This window comes from Erinaceus europaeus, chromosome 20 (genome assembly GCF_950295315.1).
Source record: "Erinaceus europaeus chromosome 20, mEriEur2.1, whole genome shotgun sequence".
NCBI lineage: Eukaryota > Metazoa > Chordata > Mammalia > Eulipotyphla > Erinaceidae > Erinaceus > Erinaceus europaeus.
The window spans coordinates 2,126,145-2,152,268 of NC_080181.1; the positions used below are offsets into that span (position 1 = coordinate 2,126,145).

At 46.7% G+C, this 26,124-nt stretch overlaps 1 protein-coding gene across 9 annotated transcripts; it reads right to left on the reverse strand.

Moving 5' to 3' along the window:
* Positions 1 to 5,821: 5,821 nt before the first annotated feature.
* Positions 5,822 to 25,728, reverse strand: FAM76B (family with sequence similarity 76 member B). 9 transcript variants are annotated; one of them, XM_060179685.1, is made up of 10 exons: positions 25,437 to 25,727; positions 25,048 to 25,112; positions 23,765 to 23,819; positions 22,335 to 22,490; positions 21,079 to 21,278; positions 17,158 to 17,226; positions 16,913 to 16,993; positions 16,129 to 16,261; positions 12,967 to 13,068; positions 5,822 to 8,712 (listed from the first exon to the last, which is right to left on the reverse strand). In XM_060179685.1, the coding sequence occupies exons 1-10, from the start codon at positions 25,521 to 25,523 to the stop codon at positions 8,623 to 8,625; spliced, it is 1,038 nt and encodes a 345-aa protein (XP_060035668.1). In that variant the 5' UTR covers positions 25,524 to 25,727; the 3' UTR covers positions 5,822 to 8,622. The 9 variants fall into 9 exon arrangements, with proteins under 9 accessions (XP_060035668.1, XP_060035667.1, XP_007520774.1 ...); XM_060179684.1 differs by having other exon boundaries at positions 16,129 to 16,264; positions 25,437 to 25,725; XM_007520712.3 differs by having other exon boundaries at positions 17,158 to 17,205; positions 25,437 to 25,724.
* Positions 25,729 to 26,124: the final 396 nt, after the last annotated feature.

A 26,124-nucleotide genomic window follows, 5' to 3' on the forward strand; every position in this document is an offset into this window, starting at 1 on the left:
CGGACTGTCGTAAAGCGCCGTAAAGCGGCGCAAACCGCCGCCCAGCCCGCCGCGTGCTCGGCGCGCCTGAAGGCAGAGAGCCCAGCGAGTACGTGTCCCTGTGTCTGTCCCTGCTCGCTCAGGACGGTGCAGGTGACGCAGGTGTCTGTCTGTCCTCCGCCTCCTCCCAATTTCTCCCTGTCCTGTCGAAGAAAAGAAATAGAAATATATATACATGGCCCCCGGGGCGGGGTTCATGGAGCCGGCACCCTGTCCGTCTGTCCAGGTGCGGCCCAGGGCGTCAGGGGACCCTCGGGTGGACACTGTCCGTGTGGGGGCCGCCGTCCGTCTGTCCAGGTGCGGCCCAGGGCGTCAGGGGACCCTCGGGTGGACACTGTCCGTGTGGGGGCCGCCGTCCGTCTGTCCAGGTGCGGCCCAGGGCGTCAGGGGACCCTCGGGTGGACACTGTCCGTGTGGGGGCCGCCGTCCGTCCGTCTGTCCAGGTGCGGCCCAGGGCGTCAGGGGACCCTCGGGTGGACACTGTCCGTGTGGGGGCCGCCGTCCGTCTGTCCAGGTGCGGCCCAGGGCGTCAGGGGACCCTCGGGTGGACACTGTCCGTGTGGGGGCCGCCGTCCGTCCGTCTGTCCAGGTGCGGCTCAGGGCGTCAGGGGACCCTCGGGTGGACACTGTCCGTGTGGGGGCCGCCGTCCGTCCGTCTGTCCAGGTGCGGCCCAGGGCGTCAGGGGACCCTCGGGTGGACACTGTCCGTGTGGGGGCCGCCGTCCGTCCGTCTGTCCAGGTGCGGCCCAGCGCCCCGAGAGACACTCTGGAGGCCTCCTGTCCTGGGTGCCGTGCAGTCTGTCCTTCCCTGCCTGCTGGCGGCACTCCTCCCTCCCGCTGGTGCCCGCGGCCGCGCCGCGTCTCCCTCCCTCCCGCACTGCCGTGCTGTGCCCGCTGCGGCTGCGGCTGCGGCTGCGGGGTGAGTGCGGGAGGCCCTGTGGGCTCGCACCGTGAAAGGTGACCCTGCCCCCGGGACCCTCCTCTCAGGGAGGCTGCTGGGACGCTGCCTGGGCAAGAGCCTCTGCCAAGATGATGAAGGAAGGGCCGGGCGGTGGCGGTGGCGCAGCGGGTGAAGCGCACGTGGCGCAAAGCGCAAGGACCGCCGTCAGGATCCCGGATCGAGCCCCCGGCTCCCCACCTGCAGGGGAGTCGCTTCACGGGCGGTGAAGCAGGTCTGCAGGTGTCTGTCTGTCTCTGTCCCTCCCTCAATTTCATTTTGTCTCTATCCAATGATAGATGAATAAAAGTTTTATTGATGGGATCAGGCAGTAGCGCAGGTAAAGTGCACGGAGTGCGAAGCGCAAGGACCGCAAGGATCCCGGTTCAAGTCCCCGGCTCCCCACCTGCGGGGGGGGGGGGGGGGGGGGTGCGCTTCACAGGCGGTGAAGCAGGTCTGCAGGTGTCTGTCTTTCTCTCCTCATTTCCCCTCCTCTCTCCATTTCTCTCTGTCCTATCCAACAATGACAACAATAACTACAACAACAACTACTACGACAATAACTACAACAACAATAACTACGACAACAATAACTATGACAACAATAACTACAGCAATAACTACAACAACAATAACTACGCCAACAATAACTACAACAACAACTACAACAATAACTACAACAATAACTAAAACAATAACTACAACAATAACTAAAACAACAACTACAACAACAATAACTACAACAATAACTACAATAACTACAACAATAACTATGACAACAATAACTATGACAACAATAACTACAGCAATAACTACAACAACAATAACTACGCCAACAATAACTACTACAACAATAACTACAACAATAACTAAAACAATAACTACAACAATAACTAAAACAACAACTACAACAACAATAACTACAACAATAACTACAACAACTACGACAACAATAACTACAACAATAACTACAACAACTAACTACAACAATAACTACAACAACAATAACTACGACAACAATAACTACGACAAGAAGGGCAACAAAATGGGGAAAATGGCCACCAGGAGCAGTGGATTTGTAGTGTAGGCACCGAGCAACAAAAAATTGCCGCGACAGAGCAGTGTAGCCCAGAGGGAGAGGGGTTCTGCAGCCCGTGAGAGGAGAGGGGAGACTTGGCTCCGAGGCAGCCCTGCTTGGCTTGGGCCTCTTCTGCCGTCCCAAGTGGAGTCCTCTCTTCAGGCTTGGGGCTGTCGTCCCTGCTGCGGAGATGTGAGCCCACTGGCCTCAAAGGTGCCTGACTCCCTCTCCCTGCAGCCCTGCAGGATGCCCCCCACCCCGCCCCCAGTCTTCCCGCAGGTGCTTCCTCTGCTCTGCTGGGAGGTCAGCACCGGTCCCTCCACCCCTGCCCTGTGCCCACAACATCACACCCTGCACCTGCTCGTGGCTGCGTGTTGTTCAGGGGCTGTACCTTTTCTTTCTTTCTTTTTTGATGATTTGCTTCATTTACTTATTGAAGTTTATTTTTTTATTTACCACTAGAGTTAATTGCTGGGGGTCTATGCCTGTGTGGTAAATCCACCATTCTTGGTAGCTATTTTCACCTTTTTATTCCTATTTCTCCCTTTTAGTTGACAACAGAGAAACAGAGGAGTGGGGAGACAAGGGGAGAGAAGAGAAGACACCTGCAGACCTGCTTCACCGCTCCTGAAGTGTCCCTCCTGCAGGGGGGGCCGGGGGTATCTTGAACCAGGGTCCTTGTGCCTGGTGCCATGTGCACTTAGCCAGGTGTGCCACCACAAGGCTCACCTTTATTTATTATGAGAAAGGGGAGCGAGAGATCAGAGCACTGCTCAGCTCTGGCGACGTCGGGGATTAAACCTGTGGCCTCTGTGGTCTCAGATGTCCACACCAGGGGCTCAAAGGGAGAGCTCTCTCTGGTCCCAGGGGCTCTACTTTTAAACATCTTTCATTTAAAAAAATGTCTTCATAGGAAGGCAACTAGACAAACTTGTGTGTCGCCAATGTCCCTTAGAAAGTCACTGGTGGGGCAGAGGGTAGACAGCATAATGGTTCTGCAAAGTGACTCTCATGCCTGAGGCTCCAAAGCCCCGGGTTCAATACCCCCTGCACCACCATAAGCCAGAGCTGAACAGTGCTCTGGTAAAGAAAAAAAAAAGTCACTGGTGGCTTTTAGCACCAGCGCCCGAGCTGGCAGGAGCCATGGTCGCTGCACACAGGGTGCCATCACCCCCGGTGTCTGGTTGGCTTCTTCACGTGTGTCTCGTTGCAGGTTCTCGCGAAACTTTGGATTCATGGGACATGGTTTTGGCAGACGGGCCGGTGGCCTCATACTCATGACTGGCCCAGAACATGGAGGGAAGGGGCAGCCGTCTCACAAGAGCCGGGCGTGGCGAGGGGTTGGGCACGTTGTGCAGGAGAGCGGCATGTCTCACATCTGGACGCCAGGCGTGCGCGCTCGGGGACAGAGCAGCCGAGTTCGGCTCCTGGCCCGTCTGGATGGCGGCTGAGGGTGCAGGCTCCGTGGTGAGGCAGACCCAGAGCACCTGCTGCCCGCCGGCCTTCCCAGCTCCCACGGCGGCCCGGTCCTGTGCCCTTGACCCCCAGACCGTGGCAGAATGCCCCACGGTTCTCAGCCCAGAGACCCCGGCGCCTGCCTGCACTGCCCTGCCCCGCCGCCGTCTTCACAGTTGGTGTGTGAAATTCAAAGCTCGAGGCCTGTCCCTGCTGCGAGGTGTCTGCTCTCGCAAGCTGGCTAATGGCAAAGAAAGGCTGCATTCTAACTTAGCTTACTCCCACCTGCCGGGGCAGGCTTCAGGAGCGTTTGCCCGCCCAGAGCCCCGCTCAGCTCTGGCGTCACGCGGCCTTTGCATGAGCACGTACCTCGCGTTGTAGAGACCCTTGATATCCTCACAGCCTCTGCCCAGAGGAGAGAGTAAATACTGACCAAGTTCCTTCCTCAGGGACTCCGGCGGCCACGCGGCTAAGGGAAGCCCAGTGTGGCGTCAGTGAGCTGCGAGACGCCCCTCCTGGTGGACGCCGGCAGGATTTCAGCCCTAGAGGTGAAGCGGGCCCTGGACACCACAGGATGGAGGCTGGGTGGCTGCCAGCGGCGCTGCATGGTGAGAAGGCCTGGTGAAAGTCGGGGTGTCCGGGGGGTCTGCAGTGGAGCGGAGCGGGCCTTCTGCCCGACTGACACTGCTGTTTGGGGTGACAGCCTCTGGCCGTCCTGTCCTGTGCACGGGGGATGCTGGCAGCACCTCTGGCTCCTGCTGAAGCCAGCAGGACAAGTCCTGGGCCCTACCAGCAGAACTGTTGCGTTGTTGGAAAAGTCATGATGCATTTTTGGATGGGAAAACGGGGAAAAAAATGTCCTGGCTTTCCTGACCACCTTTTCAAAGAACAAGTACTTAGTATTGACCTACCCCGAGGAATGGTGGTCTGAGTACTTACCTGAAAATTACTTTGCTTACGAATTTTCATTTTTTCTTTTACCAGAGCTCTGCTCACCTCTGGTTTATGGTGGTGCAGGGGATTGAACCTGGGACTTTGGAGCCGCAGGCATGAGTCTCTTTGCATAACCATTATGCTATCTACCCACCCCTGCCCATGAATTTTCATTTTTGATAGTTATTTAGTTGCCACCAGGGTGATCGCTGGAGCTCATTGCCTGCATGTGGAAGCCACTGCTCTGGGTGGTCATTTTCCCCTTTTATCTCTTTCTGATAGGACAGAGGGAAACTGAGAGTGGAGGGGGATAGAGAGGGAGAGACACCTGCAGATCTGCTTCGTTGTGAAGCTTTTCTCATGCAGGTGAGTTCAAAATATTCATTGTGTAACTATATGAAAATTCAGCAATCCTACACTGTTAGCGGTTACTTTCTGATTTCTGCTGTTATAATTTTGCAAGGCTGGGGAGACAGCATATGGTTATGCAAAGAGCCTTCTGTGCCTGAGGCTCCAAAGGTCTCAGGTTCAATCCCCAGCACCACCAAAAGCCAGAGATAAGCAGTGGTCTGGTAAGGAGGGAGGGGAAATATGTATTTCAGTAGTGTGATACATATGCCTTTGTATTTTTGTGTCTGAAAGATTCCTGGAAGTGGCTTGCTTTGTCAAGGCACAGATGTATTTGTGACTTAGCCTGTTGCTAAGAAAATGTATGGCCCAAGGAAAGCCATGTGGCATCAGGAATGTCTGTCTGTCTCCCCACAACCCTGACACCAAGTATGCTTTCAGACTTGGTAGGCAAGAAATGCTAACTCGGTTTTCATTTCTCTCTCAGTGAGGTTGAGCATGCCCTCACATAGTTAAGAGCATTTTCCTATGAACTGTGTATTCATTTTCCTGGTCCAGTTTTCTGCAAATTGTATTTTCTGGTTCCCTAAACTGCAAGAATTCAGCTGTGCTGTTAATTTCTCTCTCACACATACATATTTCCATTTTATTATTTATTCCTTTTTGACTTTTGTTGTTTTATTGTTATTATTGTCCTTCTTGTTAATGTCATTGTTGTTAGGACAGAGAGAAATGGAGAGAGGAGGGGAAGACAGAGGGGGAGAGAAAGACAGACACCTGCAGACCTGCTTCACTGCCTGTGAAGCGACTCCCCTGCAGGTGGGGAGCCGGGGGCTCGAACCAGGATCCTTATGCTGGTCCTTGCGCTTTGCGCCACGTGCACTTAACCCCCACTGCGCTACCTCCCGACTACCCTTTTTATTATTTTTAAAGAGAGGAACAGAGAGAGACCAGGGCACTGCTCAGCTCTGGCTCATGGTGCTGTAGGGGCTATCTCCCGAGTTGATTTATTATAGCAGACATAGGAAACCTTATTACCAACCTTTTGACAAGATTTTATTGTGAAATATTTGCTTTAGAAAAAAGTACAAAAAAATCAAGTCAGATGTGTACAAGTACAGTATTTCAAGTCTATACATGTTCAGTGTAGAATGCATGTTTAGACCAATACAATCTAAAAAGGTCTGCGATATTCACAGGCTATTAATACATAAATAACTTGAGCCAAAATGACTCTCCACTGGTAGATGCTAGTTAAGAGCTGAGACAGGCTAGAAAGCACAGCACAGCACACCGGAGTATCCACTTACAGGTCCACATCAAGAGAGTATCAGCTCATTATGTCAATACACTACAGACCGGGAATGGGGCTCAGTTACTTGTTTATACAGCGGCAGAAAAGGTTCCGTTATAAAATAAGGTCATGGAGTAAAAAGAGGAGGATATTCAATTAGGACTAAACACTGTGTGAAGCCCGTAAACCGTCTCAGCCTTCAAACTTAGAAAGTTATATATCCTGTCACTCTTTAATTTACCTACTAAGAGAGAAGGGTCATCTTTCTTTTGTAGCAGCTCCAACGAGGTGTAAGGACAGTTAAAACCAGAAGGATTGCTGTAGATGACAAATGGTCATGAAATTTGAATATAAATTTATATAATTTTTTTTTTTTTGCCTCCAGGGTCATTGCTGGGGCTCAGCACCTGCACTATGAATCCACTGCTCCTGGAGGCCACCCCCAGCCCCCTTTTGTTGTCCTTGTTGTTGTAGCCTTGTTGTGGTTATTATTGTTATTGTTGATGTAGTTTGTTGTTGGATAGGACAGAGAGAAATGGAAAGAGGAGGCGAAGACAGACGGGCAGAGAAAGACAGACACCTGCAGACCTGCTTCACTGTCTGTGAAGCGACTCCCCTGCAGGTGGGGATCCAGGGGCTTGAACTGGAATCCTTATGCCGATCCTTGCGCTTGGCACCATGTGTGCTTAACCCATTGCACTACCGCCTGGCCCCCTAAATGTTATGAGTTTTAAAGAAAGCTAACAATTTTATGAATTTAGAAAATCCTGTAAACATTAAAAAAATCTGTGTTAAGAAGGCATCATCTCAATATCACTATTGGGAGTATTAAATTTAATTTTCCCAAGTCTGGCTGATTCAGTGAGCCTCTGATAACATTTAAAAACTGTCCTAGGCTGTATGACTTCAAATTGGGCAAGGAATTACCTGATGCCACTTTATACTTAGTGACTATAGGAACTGTTTCCTGAAATGGTAGTCATGCCAGAAACAACTGCAGTCACCCTGTTTCTGAGGGAAGCCAGTCTTTGATCCGACATTCATAATCATGCTTGCTTAAGCAACATTTTCAAAGCCACAAATCCAGTTAACTGTTTACTTGAAACCAAGTTATGTGTGCCCATAAACTCCTAGCTCTTTAGGGTAAAGCCTCTGTGCTGGTGCATCCAAGTCTAAACTGGAATAGAAAAAGAAATCCACTGAGCTGAAAACCACTGGCCCAGAATACAGACTAACTTCACGTGATTTATCTCGATCCTACCTTAACTTTCCACACACAGTTTTAAAAGACTGGCACAATATTCTTATACAATACGTAAGGCCTGAATCTTACAGTAGATTCCAGTTTATTCAAAGATCAAGTTATTTAATTTTATCCAGACCTGCTTTAAAGTTAATCAATTATGGTGCATATAAATATTAGATAACCACATATTATAGGAAAAGCATATATACTGATCATGGCAGGAAAAAAACACAAAATTTCTTACAGAAGGAAAAATGTTACTAACAAAAAATGAACATGAAGCCAGATGACATAAAAAATAAAATTACTCTATCAAGAGTGATTTAAAATTAAGTCTTTGGGGAAGTATTTTGACATAATTCCATGAGTTTCTATGACCACCATCTGCCCGTGTCACATGGAAACAGTCCACAAAGGTCTTCTAAAAAGTCTATATGCATTATTGGTTTCCAATGCAACCTCAGACGTTTTTCGAGTAACTCTGACTTCATTCTGAAATAGGCTTCTGTACATATGCATTTATATACAAACACTTATAAACATGACTTTAAAACAAACCGTATGTACAAAAGATCAGCATTCCTATAAATAAAAAACATTAGGTGGCAAAAAGGCACTTGTAAGTAAAAATCTACAGTCGTTTTTACAAAACAAAACACGTATTTTACTTTGGAGACTGTACAATAAACATTGGTCCCTACACTGATAATGAACACACTACTGATTTAATGATGGAACTTTAAAAACATATTTACAGACTCTAAAGGTCATGTAACAAAAGCACCATGATTCCCTCCCAAATCAATGTGGATGCAAAGTAAAAACACAATTACCAAAAGCCAGTGTTTACCATGTCCCTTGTTGAAAAGCTTTGTTTTTCTGAGTTGAAAAGCACATTGAAATGACCACACTGCAGAATGCAAGGTTGCGTGGGCCACGCCTGCTGCCGCTTCCCCGCCAGCCGAGTTCTTACTGCGTGTCCTGTCCTGTCATGTCGTGCTCCCTGAAGACCACTGTCCACACCCCCCTCACAACTGTGTAACACTAGTGCTGGCAAGAGCGTTCCTGGGTATCGAATGAAAAAGGTGCTTCAAACCAGCTGAAGTTTCATCTGCATGTTTTACAACTTAAAAAATGCTGCGTATCAGTTACAAAAGTGAATAGGAAACACGCCAATTCATTTGGTGTGCAAAAATATTTTTCCACTACGCAGAATGTAAGGGCTTCACAGACCCCCCCCCCCCCCATTTACATTTTTAGCAGGAATACTAAGCTTCTGAGTAACTACTTTCTCAAGGGGATGTTAGTATGCTTCCACTTTTGTCAAACTTCTTCCCCTTGGACAGTGCTGCAACCTGTTTGAGTAGCTCTCTGTTTTTGGCCTGTAGGAGACAAAAACATTTACGATTAAAATCATTTGAAGCATTTTAAAGTCGTGTTGAAAAAGTATGACTTATTTTATCTTGTTCCTTCTAGTTTTCTAAGATTTCAGTGACTAGATTGAAAGCCGGTAGGCTTAGCACACATAGCTCTCTGATGCTGGATACACATGGGAAATCCCACTGACTGGCCAGTCTTCTTTGAAGAAGTCAGTATTAATATAACTATTGCCTAAAAACACTGCCAGTTACAAAAAGGCAACTTTTTAAAGTCCCACTTTAAAGAGGCCCATTTTTAAATAAGTTAGCGTTTTGCTTTAAGAACATGAAAAGTTTTATAGATCAAATGACTTACACTATTTGAGGAGGAATATTTCTGATCTGTCTCACTGTACAAAGTTTCTCAATTGATATTCACTGGCTTACAGGACAAGCTTAGGATGTCTTTTCCACACACAAATTCCAGTCATCATTCTGAGGCACCTCTGAGACACCCTTCCTGACCTTTTGTTCTTAGTTGCTGTACAGCTCACTGGCCCTGGGTTTGTTATGATTTTGATTTTTTAAAAAAATTATTTATTCCCTTTTGCTGCCCTAGTTGGTTTTTATTGTTATAGTTATTGCTACTGATGTTGTCATTGTTGGATAGGACAGAGAAATGGAGAGAGGAGGGGAAGACAGAGAGGGGGAGAGAAAGACAGACACCTGCAGACCTGCTTCACCGCCTGTGAAGTGACTTCCCTGCAGGTGGGGAGCCGGGGGCTCGAACTGGGATCCTTAAAACCAGTCCTTGTGCTTTGCGCCACCTGTGCTACTGCCCAACTCCCTATTTGGACTTTTTTTAAGCTCAAAGCCTTTCAGTATTCAGTGTTCAAGCACATGAATGGTCGAACACCGAGACTGAGTCAAAATAGGGTGGTGGACTGACAATGTTGGAATCTGAGAGTTGACCTAGAAACAGAAAAGTGTGTATTTTTAAAGGATTCCTTCCACTGCTTTATGTCTGAAAACCCTTTTCCTTTACAGGCATCACCAGGTGCCCTTTCTGTACTTCAGCCCTGCCCCTCCTTGATTTAGACGGATGGCCTCCAAAATGCAAGCACTTTTAGGGAAGGGCGATCAGTCCTTTGCCAAGGAAGCCAGCTGCATGTTCACCGGCACGCCCAGCCACTCCTCTCTACTCAGTGGCCATTAAATAAAGGGGAGACAAAGCGTCTCAGTTTCAAAGGAGAAAACCATCAACAGATTTACAGGGTTTTTATTTTCCTCCAGCAACTGAGAAGTTTAAGAAATGGGAATCAACCAGCGTGACTGGCAGTCAGACCATCAAGTGAACACCCTCCACCAGCTCACTTATCTCCTGCTGGCCGTCCCAGGCAGTGCAGGGCTTTCATTGTTTTCTTTTTTCACTCCCGAAATCATTCAGTTCCATACTATCTAATGTGTAACTATAGTAGAACTGATGGGTTCAATCAGCAGTGTGAACAAGTTTTTCCAATGCGAATGAATAGAGGGCATAAGAGAAAGGATCTGTGGATGGGCTTCAGGTCGTCCCCGCAGAGCTGCTAGAGGCTCCAGACCAGGACCAAGATGACCCTCAAATGATCTGCACCAAGAAATTAAAAAGTGGATATTCCTTTTATTTCTTTCTTTCTTTTTTAATATTTATTCCCTTTTGTTGCCCTTGTCGTTTTATTGTTGTAGTTATTATTGTTGTTGTCGTCGTTGTTGGATAGGACAGAGAGAAATGGAAAGAGGAGGGGAAGACAGAGAGGAGGACAGAAAGATAGACACCTGCAGACCCGCTTCACCGCCTGCAGGTGGAGAGCCGGGGTTCGAACCGGGATCCTTATGCCGGTCCTTGTGCTTTGCGCCACCTGTGCTTATTAACCCGCTGCGCTACAGCCTGACTCCCTCCTTTTATTTCTTTATCTGTATTTATATGTTCAGTCTCCTCATTATATCACTGATAGATTTGCTGGTAAAATATGTAAAAAACAAACAGAATAATCAACAGTTATCTGTTAAATGATGGTAAGTCCAAATATAACTCAGGTACATTAAAAATAAATTTTACAATGCAGTATCAGTTAATTATGCAACCTGTAAAATTATTATTTTTTTATTTTTCAGAGCACTACTCAGCTCTGGCTAATGGTGGTGCTGGGGTTTGAATCTGGGACCTTGGAGCCTCAGGTATTAAAGTCTTTTGCAGAAAGAACCATTATGCTGTCTTTCCAGCCCAGCCTGCAAAAGAAATTATTTAACAACTTAAAAAAAAAAGTTAAGGTCCTGATTTAAGAAAAAAAATCTTTTATTTACTTTATTTTAATGAGGGAAATACAGATAGAAAGATCAGAACACTGTTCAGCTCTGGCTTATGGTGGTACCAGGGACTGAACCCAGAACCCTGGAGGCTCAGGTGTGAAGGTCTTTTGCAGAACCATCATGCCATCTCCCCAGCCTTACTTAAAACTCTGAATCAAAATGTCCATAAATGCAGGCTTTGAAGAGAGGCTACTTGGGTCAGGACTGAGACCGAGCTGGCTCTTCACTGGTCTGCTGAGGGACCTGCAGCGCATCTTCTCAAATTCAGGAGAGAAACACACCACCCACCTCAACAGGAGCAGAAAGAACTAATCAGACAAATACAGCACTTGGCCTGACAGTGGCCGGCACACAGTGGACACTCAAGTGTTCTCTCTCCTCCTCCATCCACTTACCTCCTATATGAAAGGTAGAATGTTTATTCTTGATTGTCTAGATGTATTATTTTTGTATTTGCATAACTTTCACTAGTGACATTTGGTGCTTTTTCTAGATTTGTTACTTACAAATACGTAACTACTCTGCCACAGGGATCAATTCCATGCCATAGAGAGGTAAGACAGACAGTTAACTGTATTCATTCATCTAGGCAGAGAACTCTGGTGCTGGACAGCTGCTGCTGGGGCTGGGGTAAAGAGGAGGCCGTCATGAAGACAAAGCGTCACCAATACCAAGATCCTATGGGGAAGGGGGCCGGAGCCCCTGGAGAGCAGGGAAAGCGTGGCTCAGCCCTCACTAGTCGCACTAACTGGGGGCCACAAACTCACAGTGGTTACCTGGAACAAAGACAACCATCCCTGCAAAATGTGTCCAAGATGTCAGACCACTACCAGTTCTCAACCAGGAAGAGGGTTTAAGATACTCACCGATATGCTAAAATGTCAAAGAAGGGGTCTGGAGTTGACAACTACAAGAGAAAACAATCTGCTTTTTTGGAACAGTGGGACGTAGGCTTTTATCACTCAGTCACTGCTTAGTTGTCCTGCTGCTCCCCCTGCAGAACGGGGGTCTCAAGAACAGCATGAATCTAGTCCATGCTGGTGGGTGGCAGCTGCCGCAAGCAAAAAGCCAGCCTCTCGGGACAGAGGGCAGACAGCACTCCCCCACGGCTCAGCCAACGCCTCAGTGCCTACTATGTGCCAGGCTTCTCTGCACAATTCTAAGAGTAAGACTAGGAAGCTCACACTTCTAATTTTAGCTGGCTCCTAAATCCACTTTACAGCTTATTCAACTTAAACTACTTGCAAAGAAGTATGATGAGGACAACCCCCAAACAGGAGTAGATAACACCAAGCAAACAAGACAGAGCAGGCTTGTTCTTTTTTTAACTATTATTTATTATCTTTTTTTATTGGATAGGGACAGCCAGAAATCAAGAGGGATGGGGGTGACAGGAAGAGAGACACCTGCAGCCCTGCTTCACCACTCATGAAGCTTTCCCCCTGCAGGTGGGGATCGGGGGCTTGAACCCGGGCCCTTGCGTACTGTAATACGTGTGCTCAACCAGGCGTGCCACCACCCGGGCCTGAGCAGGCTTGTTCTAATGTCTGTCTCCCCCATCCCTGAACAGGACACATTCTAGGGCTTGCGGCCCAACGTTTGTTTTGAACCCTCACCTCTCTTTCCGTCAGCTTCCTCCACACAGTCCTGACAATGTATTATATGCATTATGTTCACAGATCTAACTTTGATTTTTCGCTTTTCACCCAAGGTTCAAAGGAATATACTCCAATGTTATCTTCCTCTGGAAATCCGTTTAACCAAACAATTCCAGAATTAAAATAGATTGAGTCTCCATTCAAGTTATTTTAAAGAAATCAAGATGAAAGACTGTTGTAAAACTGAAGAACATGCACCAGCTATGCCTAAAATAGGGACACTAACACCAGGCTGAGCCAAGCTGAGCTAAGTGTACAAGAGGTCATTTACCTGGAGTTGTTCTACGGTTTCCTTGTGAGCTTTTTCCATGCTGTTCATCTTTGTTCTCAAGTTTGACTCTTGGTACTGAAAGTCTGCCTTTAGTTCAGTCAGCTGAAAGATCACAGGAACACAGCCATGTGTATGTGTATATACAGACACACACAGACATATTCTAGACAGCCTTCACAACAAACCCCTGATTCATTAGACAAGTGGAAGATGTTATCAGTAGTTTACTGAGTTTTATAACTTGTCCAGAATTTGTTTTGTGAAATGGTGAACTCTATCAACCTTATTATAGCAGAACTTTCATGTCAGTAGGGTTGGCAAGACAGCTCACTTGGCAGCAGGCTGTCTTTGTCAAGCACATGGTTCGGGTTTGAGCCCACTTATCACAGTGGAGGCAGCTGTGGTATTTTTTTTTCCTCCTGCTCCTCTCTCACTTCTCACCTTGTCCCCACCAAGGCAGCCAGAGCAGTGAAGGCCCAGTGATGACCAACAAAAGAATGTCAAAGTAATACTTAAGCATCAGTAACACTTCTGAAGAGCTGCCTTTTCTGCTGCTTTTCAAAGGTGATTTTATCAGACCAGAGCCGGCAGCTGGTCTGCTAATAGAAAACTTACTAGGTAACACCTTGGAAAACGCTGCAATTTATATGCCCTTCATACTAGGCAGAAATAATATAAGCACAAAGAACAATCTTTAAAAAAATAAGAGCTTTAAAATTGATGGCCACAATTGTGTATCCAATAGCACTTTCAATTGGAGGTATGAATGGAGAACCAAGTAGGGAAATACAGTTAGCATGGAAGGAGAAAGAAGAGTGGGTTACTTGACACAAAGGTAAGGAAAGTCTCTTTGGGAAGCAAGATTACGTGAGGATTTTTCTACAAATACCAATGATATACATACAACTAAGAAATCTTATGACTTCACACTAAAAGTAAGCTAAGACTATATAATTACCACCAGAGTCACACAGAAAGAAGTTGCTGATATTTTCCCCCAGCGCATAAGCTTTAAACACTTAGGATTCTTTTATGATCACCCAGCAGCTACCAAACAGAGTTGGACAACAGCAAAGAGAGAAAAGGGAGTCATGCATGGTCTCCTATATCCAGATCTTTAGAGTAAGTGCTATTGCTTTTGTCAAATTCAAAGGATGATTTAATTGTGTTCCCCATACTGCAAAACAATCTTGTTCTGAAATGGCAATTCACAATAGGAACAGAAAAGATACTCTCTTCACTACCCAGTGGCTTGCTGTGGGATTATGAATTTCTGGAAGATAAGGATCATGCTTTATTTCTTTATTCTTCTTTGTATATTCAAGATCAAGTACTTAACCAGTTGTAGAAGTCACTGACTAAAAGTGAAAGAGACTCTAGGAACCAACTTAGCTGAATCTAAGTCATTTTAATATAACAGTTGTTATTTCTCTTACAACAGAGCTGATTTCCATAGCACCCATATTTCAGGAAATGGTATTAACAATGACAGAAAACTTTTCTTCTTTCTTTCTTTCTTTCTTTTTTTTTTTTGCCTCCAGGGCTATTGCTGGGGGTTGCCTGCACCACAAGTCCACTGCTCCTGGAGGCTATTTTTCCCTTTTTTGCTCATTCTATCGTTGTGGTTATTGTTGTTGCTACTGCTGTCGTTGTTGATAGGACAGAGAGAAATGGAGAGGGGAAGACAGAGAAGGGGGAGAGAAAGACAGACACCTGCAGACCTGCTTCACCGCCTGTGAAGCGACTCCCCTGCAGGTGGGGAGCCAGGGGGCTCGAACCGGAATCCTTCTGCCGGTCCTAGCGCTTTGCACCATGTGCGCTTAGCCCGCTGTGCTACCACCCAAGCCCTGGCAGAAAACTTTTAATTAACTGCAAGGATATCAGGCTAGGAAAGGGAAAAAGACCACAATTCACTATGTCTGCAATTGCTGCTTTTTTCCAGAACTCTTAGCATTTTATTCAACTCTGACCTATGCTAATAAAAGATATAACCTGTATTTGTCTCTAAAATTCTTTGCCTAAAATCTTCATAGCTCTTTAGTTTAAAATAATTTGTAGGAATTTAAGTTTTCAGGAAAAAACAATCCTGACAATCAAAAAGAACATGGTATTTCATTGGCTCCTAACAAGCACACTTGGTGCTATCTTGAAAACGAGAACAGGGTGACCCAAGAGGTGAGTGAAAGCACTGAGCTCCAGTTCAGAGTGCCACAGCCAGTTAACCTCAGCACGGCCTAACCCACGGCTCCAAGGCCGCCTCCTGCCCTACATGGGACCACCAGCATGCCGCTGCTCTCCCTCGGGATTCACAGCCCGAGGAAAGCTTCACTAGCCTAAAAGTGTTGTAACGCTCCTTTCTACTGAACAGACGGTACAGCTCATCTCCCCTATTGATCTAATTGATATACAAGCCCTCAGTAAGTGATTTACTTCTGACAAAATAATTTTAGACATATCCTGCTAGCCACTGATCACACAGGAAACTGACAGGGCATTATTTTATTAGTTATATCTGTATTAAAACAATCACAAGAGAGTCGGGCGGTAGTGTAGTGGGTTAAGTGCATGTGGAACAAAGCACAAGAACCACGTAAGGATCCTGGTTCAAGCCCCCGGCTCCCCACCTGCAGGGGAGTCGCTTTACAGGTGGTGAAGCAGGTCTGCAGGTGTCTGTCTTTCTCTCCCTGTCTCCCCCTCCTCTCTCCATTTCTCTGTCCTATCCAACAACGACGGCATCAATAACTACAACAATAAGACAAGGGCAACAAAAGGGAATAAATAAATGCATCTAAAAAAAAAAAAATCACATGACTGGTACATCAGAGGTTGTACTTTCTCAAATAGCAAGAATTTACCTAACATTCCATTTACATCTCATTTTCCAATCAAGATGTAAGACTTATTTTTAAATTATAAGACTACAGAAAACACTAATTCAAACCAGCTGTCAATTCACAAGTAAGACACTGAAAGACTGTGTCCATCTTCAGTAGATGGCTTAGGGTCCCATTTGGCTAGTGTTACGCTGCTTAAAGAACGTCATGTGCTAATAAGCACAGTGAGTCATAGCAAATGATTAAAGTCTAATGAAATGAGCAGTTTTATTTATTTGCAGTCAAACAAGAGAGCTAAGTGCCAAGGATCCTGTGAAGCATGTCTTACCTTTTTATCTTTCTCTAAGATGGCCTGGTCTCTCTGCTGTAAGAGACGCTTAAGTGATGTCACTTCTTCCTTCAGTTGACTTATGAGGACAAAATTGTCTGTTCCCCCACTATCTGCTGACTGATTTATAGAGCTACTAAAACGAAAAAAAAAAAAAAAAAGACAGTTAAATGAAGTAGAAGAGAAAGTAGCAGGTGTTCAAAATGCATAAATTAGACAATGCCACAAACATCCTTAAGGCTAATGCAAAAAAATATGTACCTGACAGAAATGGCTGCAACTGGCAAATTACCTTACTAGTGGCACACATTACATACACCTGCAGAAATATAATTCAGTATTAGCTTTTAGGGGGCAATGCTTCTAGGGTCAAGCAATAGGCAGCCAATCTGTACAGTATCATCAGCAAACTTTTGGCTAGTGAACTAAAACAAAGTCACTCTCATAATCGTTTAAATCTAAAACACTATCCAACAAGCAGGTTAAGTTTAAGTATCACACTTAAATTTGTGTTCCTTTGAGAATAAGAGAAATGTTCTGATTTCAGACTTGTTTTTCTTTTCCTTAAAACCCAAAGTTAATTCCCCAAATAAAGCATAGGGCAGTGCCACTTTCTTATTGCCAAAATTAAGCTAAAAAAACTCAAATGTGTTTATTTTTCTAGGTGACTTAAAGAAGCCAAGGTAGAAGACACACGTTTCTAAGCTTTGCCTACTAACTGGTAATCAACCATAAATGTTCATCTGAGTTGACTTTTCACAGCACTTAAAGAATTCGTTTTTACCTATCTCCATTAGATGGCTTAGATTCCAATTTGGGCTTTTTCTTTGGAGTTTCATTCTGAATTGTTGCAGAGGATTTATGGCTGAAACCAAACATTAACAAGAATAATTAGACAAAACAGGGCAGAGGCACCAAATGACAAGCTATTCCTTCCCTAAGGTACTGAACATCGTTTAAAACGCTATGTAAGAAAGCTAAGGGGACATCACATTTCAAAACACAGTGGGAAAATGGTGCAATATTTACCTCTGTTTCCACAGTCCCTGCTCTTGTTCTGGACTCAGGTTGCTAATTCTGAAAAACACAACAATGACTCTGGTGACATTTATCTACTACATTCACACTTACCAATATTCTTCCCAGGGTGATCAGTCGGTGTGTTTCTGACTTATCTGTAGAGATAAAGGCAGACCCCAGACTGCACACTAGGCTGGCGTCTCTGTGATGAGCTGTCCACTCTAAGAGGAAAGACTCCTGATCCCATCACTACTTGCCATTGTGAATCATTTAGGATGCAATGGCAGGGACTGAATCTTCATTTACACCAGGATCTTCATGATTCATCTAATGCTATCATGCCAAGAATCAGGGCATACAAACATAAAAACTACCAGAACAAGTTCTAGAATTCAAAGGCTAAGAATCGTGGTGTGTGGAGCATCCTTGTTATTAAGACAGAGAAGCTCTCCTTAGAGTAAAGGTCTTCCCAGCAACAAGCCTGCATGCACAGTCTCCTTGGCGGGACCCCCGTTGGTCAGTGGGAACAAGATCTATGCAGTTTGCTGCCTGGGTTTCCCAAGAAGCCTCTCCGAAGTGTCTTTGTATTTTGTGCTGTGAAGCCCTGCTGATAGCAGCAACGACTGACTATACTTTTGCCGGTACTGTCATGGAGAGTCACAGAGGCAGCTCCAGGGGTAGGCTGCAGGTCAACAAGTGCATGGTCCAGGATGTAGGCCCTGTCCCATACCTGGAGGCTCTGGTCTCTCCGAAAGAAGTCCTTTCTTCAGTAAAATGGCTACAATGCATACCCAGGAGGCTACGAGGATTACACGAATCCCATAAAGGAAACCTTGTAGCATAGTACAGGCTTATAGAAATAAGCAGAAATATGTCCATCTGCCTTTGTGTGTCTGACAGTTATTTCTAGGGCTGGGGAGATAGCATGCTGACTACACAAGACTTCAGTGCCTGAGGTAGCAATGGTCCCAGGTTTCATTCCAGCACAACCATCAGCCAGAGCTGATCAGTGTTCTGGTGAAAGAAAGAAAAGGAAAGAAAGAAAAAAGAAAAAGTAAAAGTAAAATGTACTTGTCCTTTACCTATAGAAGTTTTAAGGCAGAAACAATCGCGCCCCATTCTTAAGAACAAGTACAAGCAAAGGGCAGGCTGGGAGAACAGCAGCTCTGACTCCATCAGGCCAGTTAGCTCCTTGTGCTGACACACGCTGAGGCCCCCGAAGAGCCCCGCTGTGTTGTTGTTTCTATTACAAAGTTCATCTAAGTCCTAGTAAGTCAAGTAGTTGCACGTGGATTAATAGCACTATCAATGTTTCAGTGTGAGTAAGCATATTAGTGACTGCACAGAAATCACAGAGCTTGAGATTTTAATGAAAACTCTAGAACTCTCACCCCAGCTTTCCAATGCCTGATGCGAGATGCAGGTGGCCCTGTTTCCCCACAGCCCGTGCTCCCTCACTCTGCGCCTTGATGCTCACTCCTCAAAGCATGCTAAGATACCAGCCTGGCTGCCTACCGGGCTAAGTCTCTCTGGTGAAGCTTCCCCTCTGCAGGTGGGGAGTGGGGGCCTGAACCTGGGGCCCTGCATATGTGCGCTAACCAGATGAGCCACCACCCGGGCCCCGAGGAGTATTCTTGGTTTTTCACGAGAATTAATTAAAATCACCTTAAAGATCCTTTTTTTTTTTTTTTTGCTTCCTGGGTTATCGCTGGGACTTGGTACCTGCACTACGAATTCTCTGCTCCCGGAGGCCATTTTTTCCCATGTTGCTGCCCTTGTTATTATCGTTAGATAGGAGAGAAAAACTGAGAGAGGAAGGGAAGACAGAGAGGGGGAGAGAAAGGCACCTGCAGACCTGCTTCACCGCTTATGAAGTGACCCCCCTGCAGGTGGGGAGCCAGGGACTCGAACCGGGGTCCTTAAGCCAGTCCTTGTGTTTTGTGCCACGTGCGCTTAACCCAGTGAGCCACTGTCCGCCCCTCTTAAAGATCCTTTATACTGCACACATCAAAAATTAAGATGTCATTATCATGTTTTTCTTCCTTATACACTTAAAGAATCTCCTAGCTACTTATTTTTATATTGGGTCCTGCCTATATATTTCAGGAAAAAGTAGAGATAGTTAAAAATACATGGCTTCTCATCAAAGCAGATGCTATTGTGTCCTTTGGGACAAAATGGATGGAACTAAAGATGATACTTATCGAAATCAGTAAAGAGCCAAAAGACAACTACCAGAGGGTTTCACTCACATGTGGGATGTGGTGGTCTGACACACGAGATTGCAAAAAGAAAGCAGTAAGACATCACACAAGCAAACAAACTGCTTCTAAGACTTTGTGAAGACTCTGTGGTGGGTGATCGCTGGGAGGTGGCAGGTGCTGTGTGAAAAGCACCCTGTAATCTTACGATCCTGCAGCCCACTACTGACCACAAGTAATGGCAGAGTGACCCAAAATAAGACAGAGTGCACTGGCTCTTACAGTTTGGGGGCCCCAGGACCCAGATTGCTTCTATCACCAGTCACACAGGACAGTGCTACAATCTGTTTTGCAAATTAAAAAACAAAACAAAGACCTGAACATTCACTTCACGGTCATTGCTTTAAATTTACTTTTATTAGAACAAAGTAATGATGGCCAAAGTGTGTGTGTGTGTGTGTGTGTAACAGTGGGCTGGGGAGACACTATAATGGTGAATCCAAAAGATATTCACGCCTGAGGCTCTAAAAGTCCCAGTTTTAATCCCAGCACCACCATAAGCCAGAACTGAAGAATGTTCTGGTGTCTCTTTTTAAATTAAGTTATTTATTTTTAATGATACAGAAATGCAGAAAGATGCATACAGAGAGCTACTAGAGCACTGCTCAGCTCTGGCTTATCATGGTGGTGCTGGGGATTGAACCTGGGATTCTGGAGTCTTAGGCAGGAGAGTCTCTTTGCAGAAACCATTATGCTTTCTAGTCCTGCTCTGATGTTTATCTCCTTAAAATAACTTTAAATAATCAAATAAATTCCTAACAGTCAATGAAGTCTGGTGTTTTGCACTTTGACCTCACGATAGGATTATAAATGACACAATAATTTCCTCAATGTTCTGTCTTTTGACCGGCATAATGATCCCAGTTCGAGCCCCCGGCTCCCCACCTGCAGGGGAGTCACTTTACAGGCAGTGAAGCAGGTCTGCAGGTGTCTGTCTTTCTCTCCCCGTCTTCCCCTCCTCTCTCCATTTCTCTCTGTCCTATCCAACAATGATGACAACAGCAATAACAACAACTACAGCAACAATGAAAAAAACAAAGGCAACAAAAGGGAAAATAAATATTAATTTTAAAAAATTATGGAAAAAAAAAAAATTCTTAAAATTATCTTTATTTATTCAATAGAGACACTCAGAAATTGAGAGGGAAAGGGGTGTTAGAGAAAGAGAGAGACCTACCTACCATATTGCTTCACCACTCGCAAGGCTTTCCTCCTGCAGGTGGGGACTGGAGGCTCGAACTCAGGTCCTTGTGCACTGAACCTGGTACACCACCACCCGCCCTATGGTAAGTTGTTAAAATACTCTGTGTACAACTATAAACACTGAGTAAATCAGGGAAACAGTCCTACTCACACTAGCCACACACAGCACAAAGCATTACCAATGTGTGACAGAAGTCGGACTCTGATATATGGCATTAAAACGTCAGGGAGGAAGGGCCGGGTGTCGGTGGTGCATCTGGTAGGGCGTTCACATCACTGTGAGCAAAGACCCGCTCCCCACCTGCAAGGGGAAAGCTTCATGAGTAGTAAAACAGTGCTGTGTCTCTTTCTCTTATCTCTGCTTTCCCTCTCAATTTCTTTTAGTTTCTATCCTATAAATAGTTTTTGTTTGTTTGTTTGTTTAATGGCAGAGAGGATTTAAAAACCATCATTTCAAAGTACTTACTTGTGATGGCTACTGCTGTGACGGTGGTGATGGTGGTGGTGGTGGTGATGGTGCTTTGAGTGATGCTGGTCTTTCTCGGTGAGGGATGAAGAAGAGGAATTTGAATGTGACGATCCCAGGCTCTTCCTCTGTTCTTTTGTCTTCTGTAAAACTCTCTTGTATGATAAAGTACAGAGCCAGCACAACAACTTCCCATCAACCTTTTTAAAGAATACATGTTAGATTAAAATCACCCATCAAATAAGATGCATGTGACTCCACTTCTTACTACACCCCAACCCCCTAACACACACACACGCACGCGCACACACGCACACGTGCACACACTCACACGCACACACACTCACATTCACGCACACGCACGCACACACACTCACGCACGCACACACACTCGCACAGTTCTTTTCTAGGAAGGAACTTGGGAAAACTCCTGTGTGAAGAGCAGTAATACTGATGACATGGTTTAGCCCCACACCCCATGTTTTTTTCAGTCACCAGGGTTATGTCGGGGTTTGGTGTCAGCAATTTACAGCTCCTGGAAGAGGCCCTTCTTTCTTCTATGCAGAGGGTGAGAGAAAGGAAGATAGAACAGGGGCTGAAACCCTGACCCCTGTGCTTGGCACAGTGTACTACCACCCACTCTAACTGGGAAGTCGCCTGCTAGCCCCAGTTTGGGGTCATTTTTAATTTGGACAGAGGAACTTCTCTTATTGGGAAGTAAGCAAACTGAGGCTATACTGTAAGACCTTTGCTCTAGGTATCAGCCTGGCTTCTTAAGAGCATAGTCTTTGATCAGAAACAAAGGCTGTCCCCACAGCCAGACCTGTCTGCATACCAGGAGAGCCAAAATGACCTAGCACAGAAACAGACACAGAAGAAAGCCCAAGGTTGAGTGCTCATCGGATCATGTTGTGACTGGAGACAGGAGCACCCTCAGGAGGAACAGGTGTTTGCTAGTTCTCAGGTTCAAGCCTGAGCCCCAGCAGGAACCAGTGCTGAGCAGTGCTCTGGTGTTCAGAGAAAAAGTAGCAAACAGTACAGAACATTCAACAGAGAACAGAGCCCAACGTGCAGTAGTCCTAACTGACCAGCTAAATCTACATGTCACACAAACCAGAAAAAGAAAAAGCCGGCGGTCTCTGCCCAGCTACCATTTCAGGGACCCAAGGACACAGCATGCCCCAGCAGTGTATGCACTTTAATTTTTGTCTCGTTCACTGTTCTGGCTTCAGAAGCTGACACAACACCTAGCATACCTTTCTTCTCCCTTCTTCTTTCCGATCGAAAGCACACTGCTGCTTGCACTGCTCGCAGGTCTGAGGCGGTCCGTACTTTTTCTCTGAATTTGTGCATCTCTGACACTTTGTGCCAATGAATGCTGCGATTATGTTACAGTACTGACAAGGCTTGGGCTGAAAAACAGACAAAAACCTTCTTTAGGGCATGACGAGCATTCAAAAGTCTGCGGCATAAAGCATCCAGGGTGCATACATCTGAGGGTGAGTTCAGGCTACGCTAAGCAAACTAGCAGATGGAAACGTTTCTGCCAAGTATGTCACCCCATCACAGTCAATGACATTTATCACGGCCTGATTCACGCAACCAATACTTATCTCTGGGATCACGGAGCTCACTGCTACCCTACTGAATAGTTCAAGATGATCACGAGAAGATCTTATTTTCTCACACAGAGAAATTCTGAGCAGTGAAACGGGAGGCACACAGTGGACAGTGTTGGGCTTGCAAGCGTGGGGTCCAGAGCTCAGTCCCCAGCAGCACCTGTAATACTCTGGTTCTCTCAGTAACAGATATAATATCTGCTAGAGTGAAAAGTAAAAATACACAGTGACAAAACCATTACATGGACCTAGTATTTGGGAGAATGAATCACTACTCTAGTATCACCTTTACGATTGCATCATTTGTTAAAAAAAAAAAAAATACCACAAAGCCTTATCATCTTCCAACATATGCAAATACAGATACCAGAACTGCAATTCTTAGCGTCAATGATTTTTCAACTAAACCAACTGGCACGACATATCCCATATAAAGCGTAAACAAACATGCCATGATTGTTCTCTATGTTCAAAAGAGCATTTGTGAATTTATACAGACTTGCGGCCGCCGCTTTGATCAACTGTGATGGTAGCATACCAGTGATGACTCGTCATGTACAGGTGAAAAAGTGATTTGTTGGATAATGCTGTGACTTGTTTGCCTAAATGCCTGACTAATTATGCTGCTATATAAAACCTGTTTGATTATAATCTCTACAACTAGCAGGAGCAATTTCAAGTCCCACATATATTCTAAAGACTCACACACAATCTGGCTGCATTTAGATGTCTTCATCCTTAGAAGAGAGGAAACTTCTCTGGGATTGGAGGGTCTAATGTGCCCTAGAGGCTTATAGACTTAAAAAAAAATGTTTTGTTTTTTTTTGTAACTAGCTACCAAAAAAAAAATTCTTTCGTGGAATTATTTTGATAGGTTTAACTGTTTATTTTCCCCCTTCAGATTTCTTCATTGGGGGATCAATGCTTTACAGTCAACAGTAAAATACAATAGTTTGTACAGGAGAGGTTAAACTGTTTTAACAGTATAACAATGCATGTGCTTAAAAAGGTTAATCTTTGTGAAAAACAATGACCAGTAAAAGATGAAATGAAAATATAAGACGTACCGTGCCAAACTGTTTCACATTTTGAGCACACTTCTTGCAAATTGTGTTAGTTTTGCTGAAAAAGAAATTATAGAGATGATCACATGTATTTTTTTTTTTCCAAGAGTTAGCACAAATATGAACTGAAGCAAAGCTATTATTCAAAATTGTGTGTGTGAAGGACTACAACTTTTTTCTGGATGTGCACATAACAGTCTTTTCAGAGTTGCACATTACTAATTTTCCTGCTATCAAGATGTCTTTACAAATTTTACTGTAGTTTTTGGTAGAGAGATAAAACGCAGTCTCTTGCCTAGTTCCTAAAAGTTCACAGTCGTGGAGGCCGGGAGACAGCTCACCCAGCAGAGCGCACACTTTGGTTCTGTCTCTTCATTCTGTTTTTAATAGATCTCCTGAGAGAAACAAAATATCTACCCATGACATTTGAGTGAATTACTCCTGATTCTCCTGGGTTGCTCCCGTGGGTGTGCGCGCTCCGTGGAAGCACCCCATCAAGACTTACCGCTGAGGAGGACACGCGCCCCGGGAGACGGCCTCTTAGTGCAGACTGGGGGGCCAGGGAAGCGGGAGTGAGTAAGACTGGGACGTTGCGGGGACAGGAGATCCTAGAGATTCTCACTACAGGCAGTGGGGGGGCGTCTGCGTGGTGCTAAGAGGCTCACTCCACCTATGGGTCTGCAGTGTAAACATCTGGAGTGGGGCGGATCTGGCTCTGAGCCCCTGGTCCCCACCTGCAGGGGAACCTCTACCAGTGTCTCTGTCTCTCTCCTCCTCTATTTCTCTCAGCCTTCCCTCTCTGTCTGTGCCTGTCTCTAGCCGGTAAAGATAATTTTTAAAAATTGGGATCATGAGGTCACGTGTCTGAATTAATGTTCTATGTCAGCTACACCTGTATTGTTAAAAATGACATGCCTTTTCCCAGTACAGCTAACAAATCACTTTTTACCCTTGGATACAGTTGTTAATATTAAGAATCTTTCTCTACATCCTTAGCAGCAGCAGCATTTTGCCATCCCCCCCCCTTTTTGCTGCCCTTGTTTATCGTTGTTATTGTTGTTACTGCTGTCACCGTCGTTGGACAGAGGACAGAGAGAAATGGAGAGAGGAGGGGAGGACAGAGAGGGGGAGAGACAGACAGACACCTGCAGACCTGCTTCACCGCCTGGGAAGCGACCCCCCTTGCAGGTGGGGAGCCGGGGGGGGGGGGGGGGGGCTCGAACCGGGATCCTCACGCTTCGCCCGCAGCGCCCGCAGCGCCCGCCCGCAGCCGCGAGCACACGCACCTCTCCTGCTGGAACTCCGACCTGCAGTAGGTGCACTTGACGATCGGGTGCGCGATCCGACATTCCTGGAAGCAGAGGGGCGTCAGCGCGGCCCCTCCCCGGGTCCCGCTTTCCCGGCGGCCGGGCCTCCTGGCGAGGGCGGGCGGGGGTCTTTGTCTCGGCCGTGGGGGGGTCCCCGGCCTGCAGGGCGCCCGCCAGGCCTCTGGGGGTCCCTGGCAGCGGGGCTCGGGCTGGCCGGGCGGAGGGGCTCCCGCTCCCTGACAGCACCCAAGGGCGCCCACCCCCGGGGCAAGGGGGCAGGGGGCCGCCGGCAGCCAGGAGGGGAGGGTCCGCAGGCCCCGGGACAGGAAGGAGGGCTGGTCCCCGGCCCGGCGGGCCCCGACACGGACCTTGCAGAGCTGCTGGCCCTGGGAGAGCTCCTCGAAGGGGTAGCGCTGGGTGCACTTGGTGCAGGCGTACAGGGCCGACGCCGCCATCGCGGCCTAGCCCGCCGCGGCCCTCCGCACTCCGCCGCCGCCCCGCCGCCGCCCCGCCCCGACCACCCCGCCCCGAGCCGCGCCGCGCCGCGCCGCCGTCTCCCTCCGCCAGCACTTCCGCCCCTGCCGCTCCGCTAGGCCCCGAGCGCGGCGGAGGGAGACGCGCCGAGCTGAGCTGCGATCTCGCGGCGCCCTGGCCGTTCCGCTTCCGCCTCGGAGGCCCGTTCCCGACGTCGATTGGCTGCCGGCGCGTTGCGTCAGCAGGCAGCCCCGCCCACCTCCGGACCCCGACGACGCGTGACGCTCCCACAAAGGGCTGCGGGCTGCAACCAATAAGAGCCCGACGCTCTGGGCGCGCGAAATCCGCGTTCAGGTGGCCCCGCCCACAGCTCCGAGGAGGCGCTTTGCAAGCTGTCGCGGGGGCGGGGCGGGATCAAGATTGACAGTACTCTCACCCAATCACACCAAAGAGCGCCAGAAGTCGCGCGTAGGCACCGCCTCTTAGCCTTAAACCTATAGGACCAGACCCGTCAGCCCCACCTCACTCGGCTGCTATTGGTCCAGAGATAAGCAACCTAGAGAGGCGTCCCTGAGCCCAGAA

Coding starts and splice junctions, on each gene's coding strand:
- FAM76B (XM_060179684.1), bottom strand. CDS start 25,523: ATGGCGGCGTCGGCCCTGTACGCCTGCACCAAGTGCACCCAGCGCTAC. Junction 25,113..25,436: donor AGGGCCAGCAGCTCTGCAAG/GTCCGTGTCGGG, acceptor CTCTGCTTCCAG/GAATGTCGGATCGCGCACCC. Junction 22,491..23,764: donor ATGTGAAACAGTTTGGCACG/GTACGTCTTATA, acceptor TCTGTTTTTCAG/CCCAAGCCTTGTCAGTACTG.